Below are 16,141 nucleotides of genomic sequence, written 5' to 3' on the forward strand. Positions count from 1 at the left end.
AGTTGGCAGTGTCCTAGTTTAAATTGCTAAATATTTGTGCCTCCTTCTTCAGTCCAAAAGACCTGCAGAATCTTTAATGAAAAAGTTCTTTACCTCTGATCTAGGTAATAAAAATCTTCACCAGCTATGGAATCACATACCTCTAGGGAATATTTGCAAAAAAACCCATAATCTTCTGTATTTTGATAAATCATTCTGTTCTTGGAACGCAGGTAAAACAGATCACAAGTTCTGCTTTTTTTTCCCCAATAAACTATGTTTATTGTGCCAATTCTAATTACCATGCAATCTAATGGTTTTAAGGCTTATATTTTCCACATCACTGGACATCACAAACATGAAAGCATTTTATACTGTCATTATACATCAATGTTTGCACTTGGTTATACATATATACAGAAATTATTCACACATCTTAACCTTGCTATTTCCTTCTTTCAAACCAACATAATTTTACTGTGAAAGCAGCTTTTTAATAAATGGTATAAGAAATACAGCAAGGCACACATTTTTTAAAAACTTTTTTTCTCATTACCACCTCAAGAAGCATAAAAAACCAAAATGTTGTACTTAATTCAGTAGAATGTCAACAGTTCCTAATATACAACACCATGTAGTTGTTTCTTGAAGTGTTGCATAGATTAAATTTTAAAATTAAATAAATAAACCACCATTTATTTTAATTGCTTAATTTTTAGATGTATTGTATCAGGAGGGCTAATGACTTCTTTTCGCTGCAATCCAACAAATTTGTCACTTTTAAAGTAAAATAGTTTCAATAAACTTATGCATTATACACATAAATATTAAATTTGATACATAAAATAAAAGAGTACTGATAGGTACAGTTCTGAAAAGTTGAAACAAACTGATCGTGAATTCTGTGGAACTTCAAAACTTTAAAGAACAGAACTAGTGATAAGTAGTACAGAAGCATCCGATTTAGGAAGGGGAGGTCATTAGAGGTAGCTTGGGAGAGGAACCCATATGGAAGCAAATGGCCTTGCTACAATACAGTATGATCACCAAAATAGGACTAGCATATGCAGCCTGATCACAAAGCCAACATGGACAAATCACATTTGGAAAGAAAATTTATCTTGGGAGTCAGTGTAATGAAAGGCAGTGATACAATGGAATTGGAGGTCATTCTAGGGTTTACAGGATGAACCTGCACCTGAATTGCAGCCAAGTTTCTAAAAGGAAACAAAAAAAGTAATAATAGGTTACAGAAAACGAAGTTTTATTTGCAAAACATAGCTCTCCCAGAACAACCACAGATAGTTATTAAACGGTCACATGCCAGAGCCTTTAAAGCAGAAGCATACAGTAGGCAAACAATGACTTTTAACAGCCTGAGGTACAAGTTAGTGTAAAAAATTGTATTGATGTAGAAAAGTCATTGATTTTTGTAAAGACTTTGTTTCTAAAGAAACAAGGGAATTCATCAAATCTGACCTTTTCCCTGGATTCTGTCCTCATCCTTACCTGTGAACTTACCTTCAGCACACTCAAAAGTGCACCGATCAATGAAAACATAGGAATTTTCAAAAGCCAAGCAACAGAAATATCTACCCATCACTTATTTTAACATTTATGTAAACATATAGAATGAGATTTCAATGGAGAGGAGGAAAGGATTGTCACACAAGTGGTCCATGAATAGAATTGTCAGTGTCATCACTGTATTTTTAAATTATAATTAGCTATTTAGACACTTCTAGTAGCAGCAATGAGATAATTTTCATACTATAGAATTATCCAGCTCAGAGTTTAGGGTTAAACTATTCATCAAAGAGCACAGGCTTATGATGAGGATTATGAAGAAATAACTGTCAGAATACAGCTCAAAGATTAGTGCAAAGTACATCTCAGGCATTTCCTAGGAGGCACTCCAGACGCGCATTATGTGCCTTCCAAATTAAGCAGGAATATCTGGATCTATCCAGTTACCTTCTCCTTTGATCTTATTTGCTGTAACTGACCAGTGTCCGTCCCCCCCCAATTTACAGAAGAAATAAACTTATATGATAATAGTGAAAAGCTCAACGGTTTGTTAAGAAACTAAAGAAGAACTGATCTGAATAAATGGGAAGACTATCAAAAGGTTTCTAAAACTCTGGCATGAGTTTCATACATCTATAGTAAGAAAAGTCTCACTGATGGATACGTCAAGTTTTTCAAAAAATCATGTAATTCAGAAACAGTACAAGATTATCTGGTTTTGGTGTTGTTTTTTTTAAAGTCAGCTACTGTAAGGAGCTAAAAAGTCAGACTGTTTATAACTCTATAAAGAAACATTATAGTAACTACCTCCCTATAAAAACCTCTAGGAAAAAAACAGTAAGCAAAGATTTAGATCGTTCTTGTACTTCCATTCTCTAAAAAGTAAATTATTACATATTAAATATTGTGTAAACCTATATATTATTTTTTCTTGTAATGAATAATTAACTAACAGTCCTTTGCATTTATGTATCATCTTTTATCTGTGGATCTCAAAACACTTTTCAGTAAATAAATCATGATTCACAGGTCCCATTGATCATTATTCTCATTATTTTGTTGCTAAGGAAGCTGAAGCAAGGAAGGAATAAGTCATACCAAAAAAATCTGTTGCTTAGCAGGAAATAACAGTCAAGTCTTCTGAGTACCAGTCTGGGGTTTCTCTCCTGGCTATGGCAAGTGGCAGGATATTCTGGCTAACGTCGCAGCACTGTCATATAAAGCCAATTTAGCTTTCTTAAGCCCAAGTAAAATATCTTTTCCCCTAAATGAAGTTAAAACTTAAGTTTAAATTACAAATTCTGCACAAAAGGAAGGAAATAGCTTTTGGATTTACTTGTAAGAACTAACAGATTACACACAGAATTCTAACCATGTTCTCTAGAAAAGACTTGGACACATCACATAAACCGGCTTAATGTACTGATCTCTACAAATATTTGAATATGTGACTAAAATTCCCATCCCATTGGTGAGTCATGGGTCACAGTGACAGCAGAAGATCTCATGATCTCATGTACAGAAGGACACTTCCTTCAAGCTGTCCCCTACTTGAGAAATACAATCCGCATAGCTTTATGAGCACCTCTGCTGAAGAACTCTGTCTTGGCTCGTACAAGGCAGTGCTCACAGAGATATTTTTAAGCCTGCTTACAGAATTGTTATTATTTTCTCATAATGGTCACTTTTTGTAGCACACTGCTAAATAGCAGGATTGCATCATGTGGCAAAAATATTTTCTTCACTATTAATTTCATTCTGCTTTACAACCAAGGTAACCAGTAAAACTAATAAAATCAAACTACATTTGAAACTATGCCTTTTTCAGCTTGGAATTCTCACTATGTTTTTAAGGTACACATATACTATAGATTATTTTTCTCTAAGTATTGCAGCTACACATGGAATTACACATTTAAATGAGCTTACAGCACAGGTGCTACAGGAAAAATAATGGTGTTTGCCATTTATCTTTCAAATTAAATAATGTGTTTTTAAATAGTAACTTTTTTCATAATACACTTATGGGAACAACATTTATCTGTCACATTTTAAAAGATGTATTAGTAATAAATGTAAATTACCTTTGGAAAATCAGTAATTAGCCTCATCAAAAAATAAACAATCTGCCACCAAAAAGATAATCTTTAGCATAGTTAAGTATAATAACTGTTATTTGAATAAGTTAACAAATTAGGATAGATTGCTTCTGTAATTCATTCCCCATAGCATGAGAGATGAAGTTAAAGCACCAGGCTTGTGAGTGGGGGAAGGGAGCTCAGACTTTAATGAAACTAAATCTAGCAGCTCATATTTTCATTTTTTGGTGTGCTAGAGACAAACTATAACTATCGTAGGGCTTTACTACTGGGAATAATACAGAATTTCATGGAAGCAATGCTGTATGTATCAGATAAGAACCAGCATATTTACCTAAATGTAAAAAGTGGGAAGCGGTGAAGGGCTTTGTTACCTTAAAAATATTTGTCAACCCCTGGGCAAAAATTAAAACTATAATGGAACCCTGTGAAGTTGTTGCATACAGACATAGCATTACATTTTATTGCATTGTGGAGTGTTTATTAATTATCTCCATCCTCTATGTCCAACCTTAGACCTTATGGCAGCTGCATGTTGTCATATTCCTGTCATGAAAATCACAGCCATCTACCCTGTACATAACTACAAAGTTCTGAAGAGTGAGGGAAAGTTTACAGAGTATTTTGAGATCCTCAGAGGAAAAGTACTAATGAAGTGAAAAAACATGTTATTATCTTCATCAGTGGAAGAATGAGATGAAGAATAAAATCACACTATAGTAAGTATTCTTTCTCAAATTGATATTATAGAAATGAATGGGGAAAAAAAAGAAAACTAATAAAATAGTAATCTAGGAAGAGCGTATGTTTACATAATTATCCCTTATCAATCTCAGACTTTTGTCATCGTCTCCATTTCCAAATAGAGGTTTCCATATACACATAATCCTTTTAATGTAATTCTAGAATACATAGTATCATCTGTGAGTTTTGTAAATCCCATTTGATTTCCATCGCTTCTCCAGTTGTTTGGGTGTGTCCAAGTGTTAACTTAATTGGCAATAAACAAGTCATGACAGCCTATTTCAAAGCCATTCAAGAAATATCCTCTTTGCTACAATGTTTCCAAGATAATGCGTTATTCAAATAGATAGGTGTTGAAAGAGACAGTGGTAAGCAGTAGACACATTTTTACATATGTAAATGTGTGAACACTGGGTAAACCACTAATATGTGCAAAAGAAAAGCCCAAAGCACAGTAATATAATACAGCAAAATCAGGAAGTGCAGAAATTAGATATCTAATAGCAGCAAAGCAATCTATTTTGTATAAATAGGCCCAGATCCTCTGCTACAACTACATGGTTTGCAATAGGAGAGTACTAATGGTTTTCATGGGAGGTGATGAATAACAGCCTTTTCTCCTAGCAACATCATGGAATCCTAGCATAACATAGGTTGGAAGGAAACTTGAATGTCATCTGGTCCAACCTCCTGCTCAAAGGAAGGCTATTTTCAAAGGCGGATCAGATTATTCAGGGCCACGTCCACCTGAATTTTGAAAATCTCCAGGGATGGAGATTCCAAAGCTTCCTGGGGAAATTGGTTCCCATGCTTAGCCTCATGTTTTATTGGAAATTCCCTTGCTATAGCTTCTGGCAAGCAGTGCAATTTGGAATTGGAGTGGTATTTGGAGCTGTCATGCTGGCTCTGGTCTACTGGAGGAGTGTTTCCAAAGGCTAATGGCATTCTATACAGCTGTGCTGGCTTTTGGGTAGTAAACAACTAGTCCAACTCAAAGCAGCAGTGCTACACGCTGGGATCTGATCCAGAAGTTGCTTTGTAAATCTTCTTTTGTTGTTAAATATGCAGTTATCTTTAGATGTTTACGTGAGGTCAGAAATTCCCTATCTGAACCACTTTCAAACTTTGGATGAGATCAGAGCCACTTTTTCATCTTAGGTTCCACCATCTTACTTAAGTTTCAAAATCCTTACCACAAAAGAGAACCAAAGGTTCCATTACTGCTGTGTGGCTATCAGTTTCCATCTGCTTTGGTATTCAGGTCCTTATTCTACATTACCCTCACATTATACTCTTTAATGATGTTGCAAAGATTTCTTATTTTGGTAACCTCAGCTTTTGGCCTAACACTGCATTGTAATAATTGTGTTCTTAATAATGGCTTACTGAACTTAAATCATGGTAAACTGACATCAAGAGATGAATTTTTATCTCTCTCCAGTCTGCTTAGCCATTCTTCATGGCTTGTATGGAAGTATGGTAGAACTCCAACTCACTAGTCTTTCAAAATTCTGGTAAAACTGGAAGTTCCGCCTCATGGAGTGATTTTGAACACCTCACAAGGCCATCTGACTGTAGACAAGGGAATCAATGAGTAGAGCTGGTTTCTGGTTCCACAGCTCAGTTGAGGAGGGAAGAGAAGGCTGATATGGAATTACTTTTGAAGAATTCCCAAGTTCTGCAAGAAAGCAGATTTTTTTCCAGGAAGGAGCAGTTCCAGTCAGTGCAAAGTCAAAGGGCAAGAAGCAGTTAGTATTCACTGCAGTTCTTGACCAGTGGCATGTAAATTTGGATTATAGTGTAATCAAGACAAATGATATAGCACTATCATGAAACAGAAGCCCTGGATGGTGATTCATCTCCTTTCATTGTAAAAAATGTAAAAAAGAAAAAAAAAAGGCAAAAAAAATTAAAAAAAAAATGAATGTGCAACTTGTAGAGTACATACCTGGTTTTAGGATAATGTACGTGCCTGGAGAGAGTTACATTCTATCTGTGCATATTTATATGTCTTTCCTTATGAAGATTCAGGAGATTTTCTTCACAAGTAAGAGTTTTACTGTTCTGATGCAAAACATCCTTTTCCTGTGAATGGCCAGGCTTTAACTGAAACTCCATAGCTGAAGCCTCCTCAGAAGCAGCAACACATCCTTTGGGCTCTTCAGCTCCAGGTGATTTTCCTTTACTACTATTGTTAGTGCTAAGCTCTGGAGAATTCTTTTCCAAATATTCAGTTTGCCTGTCTGAAATCAGCAAATCACCATCTTTCAAATTGTTTGATACACTTTGTTTGTTAGGATTGGGGACGTTTATATCATTGGCATCATCACATAAGAATGATAAATCCCTGCTTTCAGATGAAGTTTTAACTTCTAATGACTCTCGAGTCACTTTGTCTAGTGACTCTGGAGGTGTTTCAGAAACAGCATTAGAAAGAGGTTGCTGCTGCTCAGCTCGTGCTTCAGGAGTACCATTAGAAATGGATTGCTGCTGCTCAACTCGTTCTTCTTCAGGACAGGCTTCAAAAAAGCATTCGATATTTTCTCTCTCATCTGTGAAGTCCAGTGGCACAGGAGTGCTGCTCTTTTCCTCTATGTACTTGATTACTTCTCCACAGTCACTATCATGAGAAGAAAGTGAAAGATAAGAATAGAAGTCCCCTTTTCTTAGCTGAATGGGTCTGTGAGAGTGTTCTAACACTTTTTCCTTGATCTGTGCTAACGAAGCTGGAGCTGATGACTCACATTCAGGTTGTGACTTACTTTTCAAAGCTGTTGATGCCATGTCTATTATCTCTCTCACAAAATTGTGTACTGAGCCATCTTCCATGTTTCTTTTATCAAAGGCAGCAGAGTCACAGTTACAGCATGAATCAAGACCATTGTCTGAGGAGTCACATTCTGCTTCATTGGATTTCAAGGCTGTACAGCGATCAGTAGATTTTTCAGTAATGCTTATGCTGTGTTGTTGACCATTAGGTAAGGATGTTTGTAAAGCTGTTTCTTGTATGTCTACACAATTCATTTCTGAGCAAGAGTCAAGACAAGGCTTTTTAGCAGGAGAGTAAGCAACAGAGTGACAATCAGGCTGAAGACTTTGACATTCTTTTGGAATGTTTCTGGATCCATCTGATGACAGAACAGTTTCCTTGCCATCCATATGTGAATCATCTGAACTGTCTGTAAATGCTTCACAGACAAAACACTCATTTTCAGCTTCTCTGACATCAGGTGATGCATGAGTTTTGGGAGCTGCTGACGTTCTAACAAGACTTTCCTTTTGACTCTCAAGAGTATTTTCAACATTGCCATTCTCCATATCATCCACAAGCTGATCCTTGGCAGCCTGGGAGATACCTTTCATCAGGTGACTCTTTGTCCCCTTTTCACAATCACGTGGTACATTCTTACTATTGCCATTATTTTCTGGTATTTTCTGTACTGAACCATTCAATAGTGTTTCAATGCTTAATGTATCTGTGGCTTTTGATGTCTCATTACTAACTTCTTTACTCCGCTGAATTTCATCACTGAGGTTACTTTTTCTCTTCTCCCTTGTCAAAGAAAATTTTGGTCTAATCCAAGTTTGGAGTTCATTTTTTATATAATCAAGTCCTGAAATTAAGTTGCATTCTTCATAAATATCCTCATCAGTTGCTATACTGGAGTCATCATCTTCATCTTTGATACCTAGCTCTTCCTCAGTTAAGGTAAGGGTGGAACTTGAGAGCAAATCACTGTCATCTTCATCATCAGTACAAGCAGAAGTGCAAGAGACATTAACAATCATGCTGACATTGACATCACTCTCATCAGCTACAGACCTATTAAGACGTTTTCTAAATGATGCATTTGAATCTGGTATTTTATTTCTGTGCAGTACAATGTCTTCAGAGCAGAGAGAAAGATCCTCACTGCTGCTGAGTTCAGTGAGAGAAGCTGCTGAGTCTTCATTTATTGAGGATGCAATATCTAGAGACATCTGTCCAGTAAAAGACATTTTCTGAGAGCTACTTTGGAGTGTTATATCAGAGATGCTGCGCTTTATCTTTTGATCTAAAGGACTCTGGATATTCTCTAAGCGATTCAAAAGATCTAATGTCCTTTTGCTGAGCTCTCCAACAGAATCACTGCTTGCACTTATGTCTCCTGAGCCGTGATGACTAAAAAGATCTTCGTTGCTTTTGTAGGAAGTCAGCCAGCTCTCCAAAGAGGTGCTTCGCTGAAGACCGTCCCCACTTTTAAAAATACCTGAGCTGAACAGATCACCTACTACAGACAGAGATTCTAATGAAGAACTACGAGATAAAGTTGAAATCTGTCCTGTATTCTCTGTAACAGTTAATTTTCTTACAGCTTCTGCAGACTTACAGGAACTGGGATCTGATTCTCCAGTGATACTTGCCAGAGTATGGTCATGAATAAACCCATCTGGTTGTGACTCTCCAGGCTTATGTTCAGATTTACCAGGTATTTTATCAAAACAAAAGCTATGAAACAAATTGCCCTCTGTATGTGGTTTTTCAATTTGTGATTGTTTCATTATCAGTGGTAATTTGAATTTGGAGCCTTGAAGATAAGAGTAATCATAAAATGTAAACACGTCATGTTTTCCTTGCAATTCTTCTAGACAAACAGGGTTACATGTGGTAATACTGCCCAAATCCTCACCATTTTCACTTCCACAACATGCAGAAGGTGCCAACTGGAAACCATCTGAGAGACTAGCACGGTCATCTTCATCTTGCTTAATTTTTTGTTTTATTACATCAACTACATCATCCACTTGAGTTTCTGCATGCCCAATTTCAGGATTACTTTGAGTGCTTTCAATATCATTTAGCAAAAAAATTTCGGAATTATTTGTAGTTTCTGTATCGCATTCACTCACTATTCCACTCTCACTCTCAGAATGCCTGCTTATGTTTCCACTCTGATACATATAGTTATATGGTTTTGCCAGCGTGTTTCCCCCTATTAGGTCTGGCAGAGATTTGGTAGATGAAAATGACGAGTCTTTACTAAGACTTTTGTTTAACATGTTAGACTGCGTTACATTGGAGAGTTTGGATGTTTTTTTCAAAAAAGGCATGTGTTTTTTTTCTGATAATTCAATATTATGAAGACTATAGACCTGATAGATGTGAGGATTTGGAGGGGAAGAAATGCTGGGACAATAAAGAGGACTTCCACGATCACTGATACTTTCGTCTTCATTCACATCGTTATCGCCACATTCTCCTGAAGCAGGTTTCTGACTTAGATCATCTTTCTTGAGTTCCTGATCAGGATCAATTAAGTCTTCATGAATACTGATCAGCTTATTACTTATATCAGTTTCATCCCATTCCAGTGCATCTTCACTTGGACCATTTAGATCCATCAAACTGGGTTCGATAACATTCAGAGGCTCCTGTAAAAAAAAAGTCAAAGATTACAAATATTTACAGCTGCACTTTAAATGTGCTTCCACTGAAAACATAAAAGTAAATTAATTGGAGTAAAGTGTGGGTTTGGGACCATGATCACTAGTAGGTTTTTAGTTTTGTTATGTTTTTTGTACCATTAAAATGACCAATGAAAATGAAATCTATTAAATTTTGCATGATTTCTTAGTCTTCTTAGGGTGTTTGGTTTTGTTGGTTGGTTTTTTTTTTATTTGCTGTCAAAATATGATACAGAAATTTGACTTTTCTTTAATAGAGATTAATTGTGCTTAGCCACTTTATATGTAACAAGTTTTAACCATTCTGCAGAATCACATAGGACTAGTTAGTGTGTTAGTAGAAAACATCAGATTAGCATGTTGGATATATGAGAACCTCACTTAGCCTGCTTAAGTTTAAAAAAGTTAAGATATAAAGGGTTTATTAAAGGATTTTTGAGATGTTTATAACAAACCTTTATGTCATCAGCCTTAAAACAGCAGCTCTAATGCACTGGAAATCACATAACTCAATGAATTTTATCAGAATTTCTATTTATTCTTTGCTTCATAATAAATGCAGTACTAATGACCAGTAAGTAAGACTAATTAATGTTAATATCTTCAGCTGTAAGAACAATCAATCAGTCTAATCAAATACTGCATGAATTTCAAATATTGTCTGTGCTGACACCTTTCTTTAGGAAAGGGCTGATAAATAATTGAGCTAAACTGAGTTTGCTTTTTCTAAGATTTTCGTAACTTTCACGTAGTATTTGCTATTATGACTCAGAACATCAAGAATTGTTCCTTCCAGAAACACGTGTGGGAGAGGGACAATACCTTGGCAACTCCTCTCACTGAAATGTGATGTGTCAAGTAGCGAACAGTACCGACTCACCTTAAACACCTTAAAATAAGACAGAAGTGGTCCCTGGTTTTGGGGCTGGTTCTCTGAGCACAAATTAATTAATTATTGACAGGCCTCCATTTTAGGGAAGTCTTTTCTTACACAATAAGTCTTGTAATGGAACTGTTAACTAATGTAGAATTGTTTAGTTTAAATCATCCTAACAGCTGAACAATGATCACTGTATCCAGAAAAACAAGCACTTTTTACAAAAAAAGCCCCTTTCAACTATGATTTCTCACTCTCTCGAGCTTTCTTGGAGCAAGTTTTGTTTTTCAAATACAGCACTGATCGCATGCCAAATAGCAATCTAAATCACAACAAACTTACAAAGTTAATGAAATACAGGCAGGTAAATGGAGGCTGTAGTCCAATGAAGTGCAGTTGTATACAGCTTAGTTACTGACTCAGATTCATCAAGACTCAGCCAAGGTTAATTGTGCAGGGGACGGCATGTATCTCTGGCTTTGATTCTCAGCTGGGAACTCTCTCCTTAAAGTAGGAACCAAAGTGGCTCAGCCCTTTTGTGAGAAATCGTGGGATGTTCTCCAACAGCTTAATGGGACACTGATTTTAGGCATGGGACACTGTCAGACTGGGCACAAGAGACATGAACCAGGTTCTCATTCTCTCAGGAGAAGCCCTACCTACATGCTGTTCTGAAAAGAAGCCTGCTTCTCTTGTTTCATTTTGCATAAAAGAGTTAAATATTAATTGGGTCGTAGATAGACGTGGAGAATTTTATCCTGCAGCACAGTGTTCAGCACACTTGGCTAGCAAGAGGCACAGACAGGTCCAAATCCCTGCTCCAGTGACTCTTTAATTCCTGTTGTAGGTGGCACTGTTTCTGTGCAAGGCACAAGGCTATCCCATCCGACGGTGGGTGGCCAAAACACTCAACTGACGTAAGGAAGAATTATTTTCAACAAATTGGGCAGCTTAGCTATCCGCCATTCAGCAGGGTGGTTGACAAAGCAAGACATTCTCCATGTAAGATAAATCTGTGTCCTCGTGCTTCCTTGGGCTTAGTTGTAAGGCAGGCCCCCGAGTTCTGCAGCTGTGGTAAGATGTTGCACATAATCATGGGCAGAAATAAGGGTGCCAAAGATTTTTTTCCTCCTTGGCAGGTTAGGAGGCTTTTGGAATTTTGAGAATGTGTCATGCCTAATGTTGAAGGCTGGAGTCTCTTTGTGGATCAACCTACTCCAAAGCTTTTTTACAGTAAATTTGTTAGAGTCTTTCACCGCCCCCCCACCCCACCCCACCCCCCATGACACATTGGCTAGTGATAGCTTAAATGTTAAATTCCCATGAAAACATCCATTTTCTAGACCACCACAGCTGTCAGAACAGTTCTGTACATTGTGGACTTTAGAAATCCATATTTGGATTTGCCAGAGGGCCTTGTTTTCATAATGGCTTGTGGCTGGTACTTAGCTGGACCCATTTTCCCACCTGTAGCTGACCCTTAGCCATCCTGCAAGTTAAATACAAGAAAATGACAATAATTAAATTGTTGGTTTGAAAACTTGTTAGGTTAAACAAGAAATCAGCTACAATTACTCATTTTCTCTCTGGCATGTTTTACGACTCTGTTGTACTTAGCATTAGGAAGACATTGCTGTGAAAAGCTTCCTAAACTGCACAGTTTTACTGGTTTAAGCTTCTGCCAGCTGCAAAAAGAAATTCCTGAAGGCAGGAAATCAGCAGCAGGTTCCAAGGATTTTATGTTCCATAGAATCTGATTTTGTTTCTCAAAAACAAAACATTTGGTCCTTATTGGTCGGGAAGATAACCTTCCCCCTGTAAATCAGCACTTGGCTGCCTTGTTTGTTCTGCAAGTCAGATGGACTAAAACAATAAAACATGTAGAGTTGTGACCTCAGCCCATTCATCTTCACTGAGTGCTCCTTGCTTCAAAGCCTATTTTTTATTCTTCAAATGCACGTGCTTTTCTGAGGCCTGGTATTTACTCAGAAGGTTTGCAGGCATAGCTATGATGGTGAAGGATTTGGTATTTATTTTTTTTCCTTCTGATTGTTACAGGTATTCTTGCAAAGGCTTTTATATAGATATGCTTATTTTTCTAGCATAGCTTTCTCTGTCCAAGGAACTGACTGAATTGATATTAGTGAATTACTGCTCTTCTTATAAGCATCACCTCCCTTGAAGTACAGCTCCAGTGGTTATCAGCTACATTCGCAGCCCTTCCCAAGCACAGACCAAGTTTTAACTTTGAAACGAACCACTCAGCTTTAGCATTTTCAGTAGAGGTATATATTTTCCCTGTCTTTTTTACAAAATTTAGCAAGCTGCTCAAACAAGAAAGAGCCTTTAGACATTGAGGTAGTTGTTGGAGAGAGCAGCATCATACAGACCCTTGAATAAATCTCTGTAACGAAGAAAGGAAGGCAGTGTTACTGCAGCCTATCTTTGCACTGACCTCCACAGCAGGTAAACCCCAAGAATCTCTAAGGACTATTTTTATCATGTCAGATGTCACCTTATCAGGCTGCTCGGTGCTTATGTAGGGTTCTGGAGGATTGGAGTTATCATGCTAGTAATAGATTATTAGGTCTTGCCAACAGAGCATTTAAAATTCCCCAAATTGATCCTTGGTGTTATACAGAGGATGGCAGGTACAACGCCTTAAGTGTTAGTTGGTGTCAGAGCTAAATTCTGATTGCTCATTTCACTGGGAAAAAAATGCTGTTGTTTCTTCCCCTGTCTTGTTTTTCATTACAAAGTACTGTATAGTATTGCACAATACATCTTTTACACAAAGCAGACAAATCTATTGCCATTTCCAACTGGGAAAAATGTACTTGTGTGAGAGCTGCACCAAGTTTTTTAATCCCATTTCAGTTAATGATGAATGTGGCTTTTCTAGTGTAAGTTTTCACTTACACGCTCCAAAGGATGTTCTACCTAGTATGGTTCAAGGTATCACTCCTGGAACCTCAAATGCCCAACAAGAAAGGGGTCTGTGACAGATAGACATGCTGATCTCCACGTGTAAGACAGACCATAATTAAAGAGAAGCTTTGAGTGTGCTGCAAAGATTCAGATTTCAATGGGGTCTGCCCTATACGCTCACTCTTAATCCTGGCCTCGCTGAAGTCGGTGACAGAACATGCTGCATAGGCACCATTCTGTCTGGCAAAAAATTCTTTGGACACCAGCTGGTGTAACTGATTGCACTAAATTTCCCAGAATTTAGAAGCTTGTTTTTTATATATGCAAGAGTGTCTGTATAAGCCATCTTTCTAAAAATGGGCATTTTTAAAGTAGGTCAAAGTGACTTTATCATTGTAAAGTCACTAAATACAACTGCATGTAGAGTAGATCTTGATGATCACATGGTTCACAGTAAAAGAAGGTAAATAGTTTTGACCAAACAAGTAAAAAATAACAATGCAATAAGAATAAAAAGATCCACCATGTTATGCATATTCCTGTTTTTAAAATATTACCACTAGATAAACAACACTTGGAAGCATTTACTGTTGCATTAAAAGTTTCATATATACTTAAGCCAAGATCAATTAAATCACAGACTCAGAAGAGTGAAAGGTTGAATTACTTCTAATGTATTTGAAAGTGCTGCTTTAAGGAGCTTGGCTATTCCCAATTTCAACCCTGAACTATTTGCACAAGACAGTACTCCCATTTCAGTGGGATAACTTCTGTGACCAAAGTTAGGTTGCACTTAAGTGTTTGTAGGGTTGGCGTTTAATGGTTAAATAGTTAATCTGCTGAAAATGTTAATGGGAAGAAATAAGATTATTAAACTGAATAAAGACATTTCCTCAATCCCAGTGCTCTTTAAGGAAAAGTCTCAAAAATGCATTTTTTCATTTGTTTCCTTTACTAAAACACAGATAGTTTTGCTTTTTCTGCAGCAAATTATATTAAACAAAGATTCTCTGTTTCAGCTTCATTTGCATGTGCTACTCCAGTACAGATACTTTGTGTTGGTGAAACAGGCCTGTAATGTAACCCCTACGTACCATTATATTTTTTTAAAGGAATTAACATGAAAAAAAGAGCTTTTACAATAATAAATACAAATTCTGTTCCTCCCTCCCCTGCAACATATCCTTCAGTTGCCGTGGACAAATTAACCAAACTCAACTGCACTTAGGGGCCAGGGGAAAAAGAAAAAGAAAGAAAGAAAACCATCCCCCATCTCCAGGAATGTGTGCACATTCAAGGAAGACAAACATGATTTTGTCTTTTGAAAAATGCAAGCATGCCAAGTACTTCTGCTGAGGGAAATAGTTATGTGTACAGTACCTCTTCACCTCAGCTTCACTTAAGTTCATTTTCTAAATGGAGCTCCCTATACCATAGCCAACAAGAAAACACTCCCCATTTCCCAACACCAACGTTTTAATATGCATAAGCATACGCATAAAATTCCATGTGCATAATATTGAAGTGACCTGCACATTACAATACAGTCTCAAAATATATGGAAGCAGTATGCTTTATCACAGATCACCAGAGAAACTGATCATGAACATATATATTTGATATAATTGCAGTCAAAAGAAGAAGGCATCTGTTTATTTCCCAAGAAAATAAGATCCAAAACTGTGGTTCATACTTTCTTTTGCTTCATTTTACAATTATTTTTGCCTCCCTCGATGAAGTAATATGCTCAGTCCTGCACAGGCAGAACTTGTGCTTTTCTCTTAGGCGTTATGGATGCTTACAGGTATTGCTGGGGTCCTAAATGCGTGGTTGTATGTACAGATTCCTGTACCACAGGAAGAACACTGACGTCACCTCTGCTCTCTGCAGTCAGAGGTGTCACCTGCAAGGGTCTCAGTGCAGGCTGGGTCTTATGGGAACAACTGAGGTTCCACCGTTGCTCAGGTACTTTATGACAATGTTTGAAGTTCTCTGATAATGCTCAGCAGTGAAAGTCTTGAGGATAGGACTGTCATATCAAAGTTTTAAAACTGATAATTTTCTTAATCATGATAGCAGCTTTGTGGGAACATCTTCTAAGCAACAGATGAAATAACAGATGAAATGCAGTGACATTTTAAGGCCCAGCTGAAATCTATTAGTCCTTACTAGTAGCAAAAATATTTTTAAAAGTCAGAGAAATTGGCCATTTTCTAACCATTCTTCTTCTCTTTGAATGCCATGTGATCATGCTAGGTAACTCTTTGGGGTCAGTTGTGCCTGCAGGTGGGTCCTCTGAGCCTCCTCTAACTCCCTTGGTAAGCTGTCTGCAGAATCAGATGGTGCAGACAAACCAGGCTGGAACAGAAGGTGACCTGCATCAGCAGAAGGTGTGCAGGAACTAACTTCTATCACAGATCAAGGCAAAAGCAAGGACTCAACATGTTTAGTCCCTGCGCTCTGCCCAGAGTATCACTGCTGACACACTGCCCGTTATCCAGCCTCTGGGGAAGCAGTGGCCTCGTTTTTTTTGCCACCATAT

At 37.3% G+C, this 16,141-nt stretch overlaps 1 protein-coding gene across 2 annotated transcripts in view; it reads right to left on the reverse strand.

Moving 5' to 3' along the window:
• Nucleotides 1-247: 247 nt before the first annotated feature.
• AKAP6 (A-kinase anchoring protein 6) overlaps nucleotides 248-16,141 on the reverse strand; it is a 287,326-nt gene continuing 271,432 nt past the window's right edge. For both annotated transcript variants that reach the window (XM_056347614.1, XM_056347615.1), the window contains exons 13-14: nucleotides 6,298-9,761; nucleotides 248-1,196 (exon numbers count right to left, since the gene is read on the reverse strand). In XM_056347614.1, the coding sequence (XP_056203589.1) occupies nucleotides 6,339-9,761 (3,423 nt within the window). In that variant the 3' untranslated portion in view covers nucleotides 248-1,196; nucleotides 6,298-6,338. The remainder of the gene's footprint in view (nucleotides 1,197-6,297; nucleotides 9,762-16,141) is intronic.

The sequence above is a fragment of the Falco biarmicus genome, chromosome 7 (assembly GCF_023638135.1).
Source record: "Falco biarmicus isolate bFalBia1 chromosome 7, bFalBia1.pri, whole genome shotgun sequence".
Lineage (NCBI taxonomy): Eukaryota > Metazoa > Chordata > Aves > Falconiformes > Falconidae > Falco > Falco biarmicus.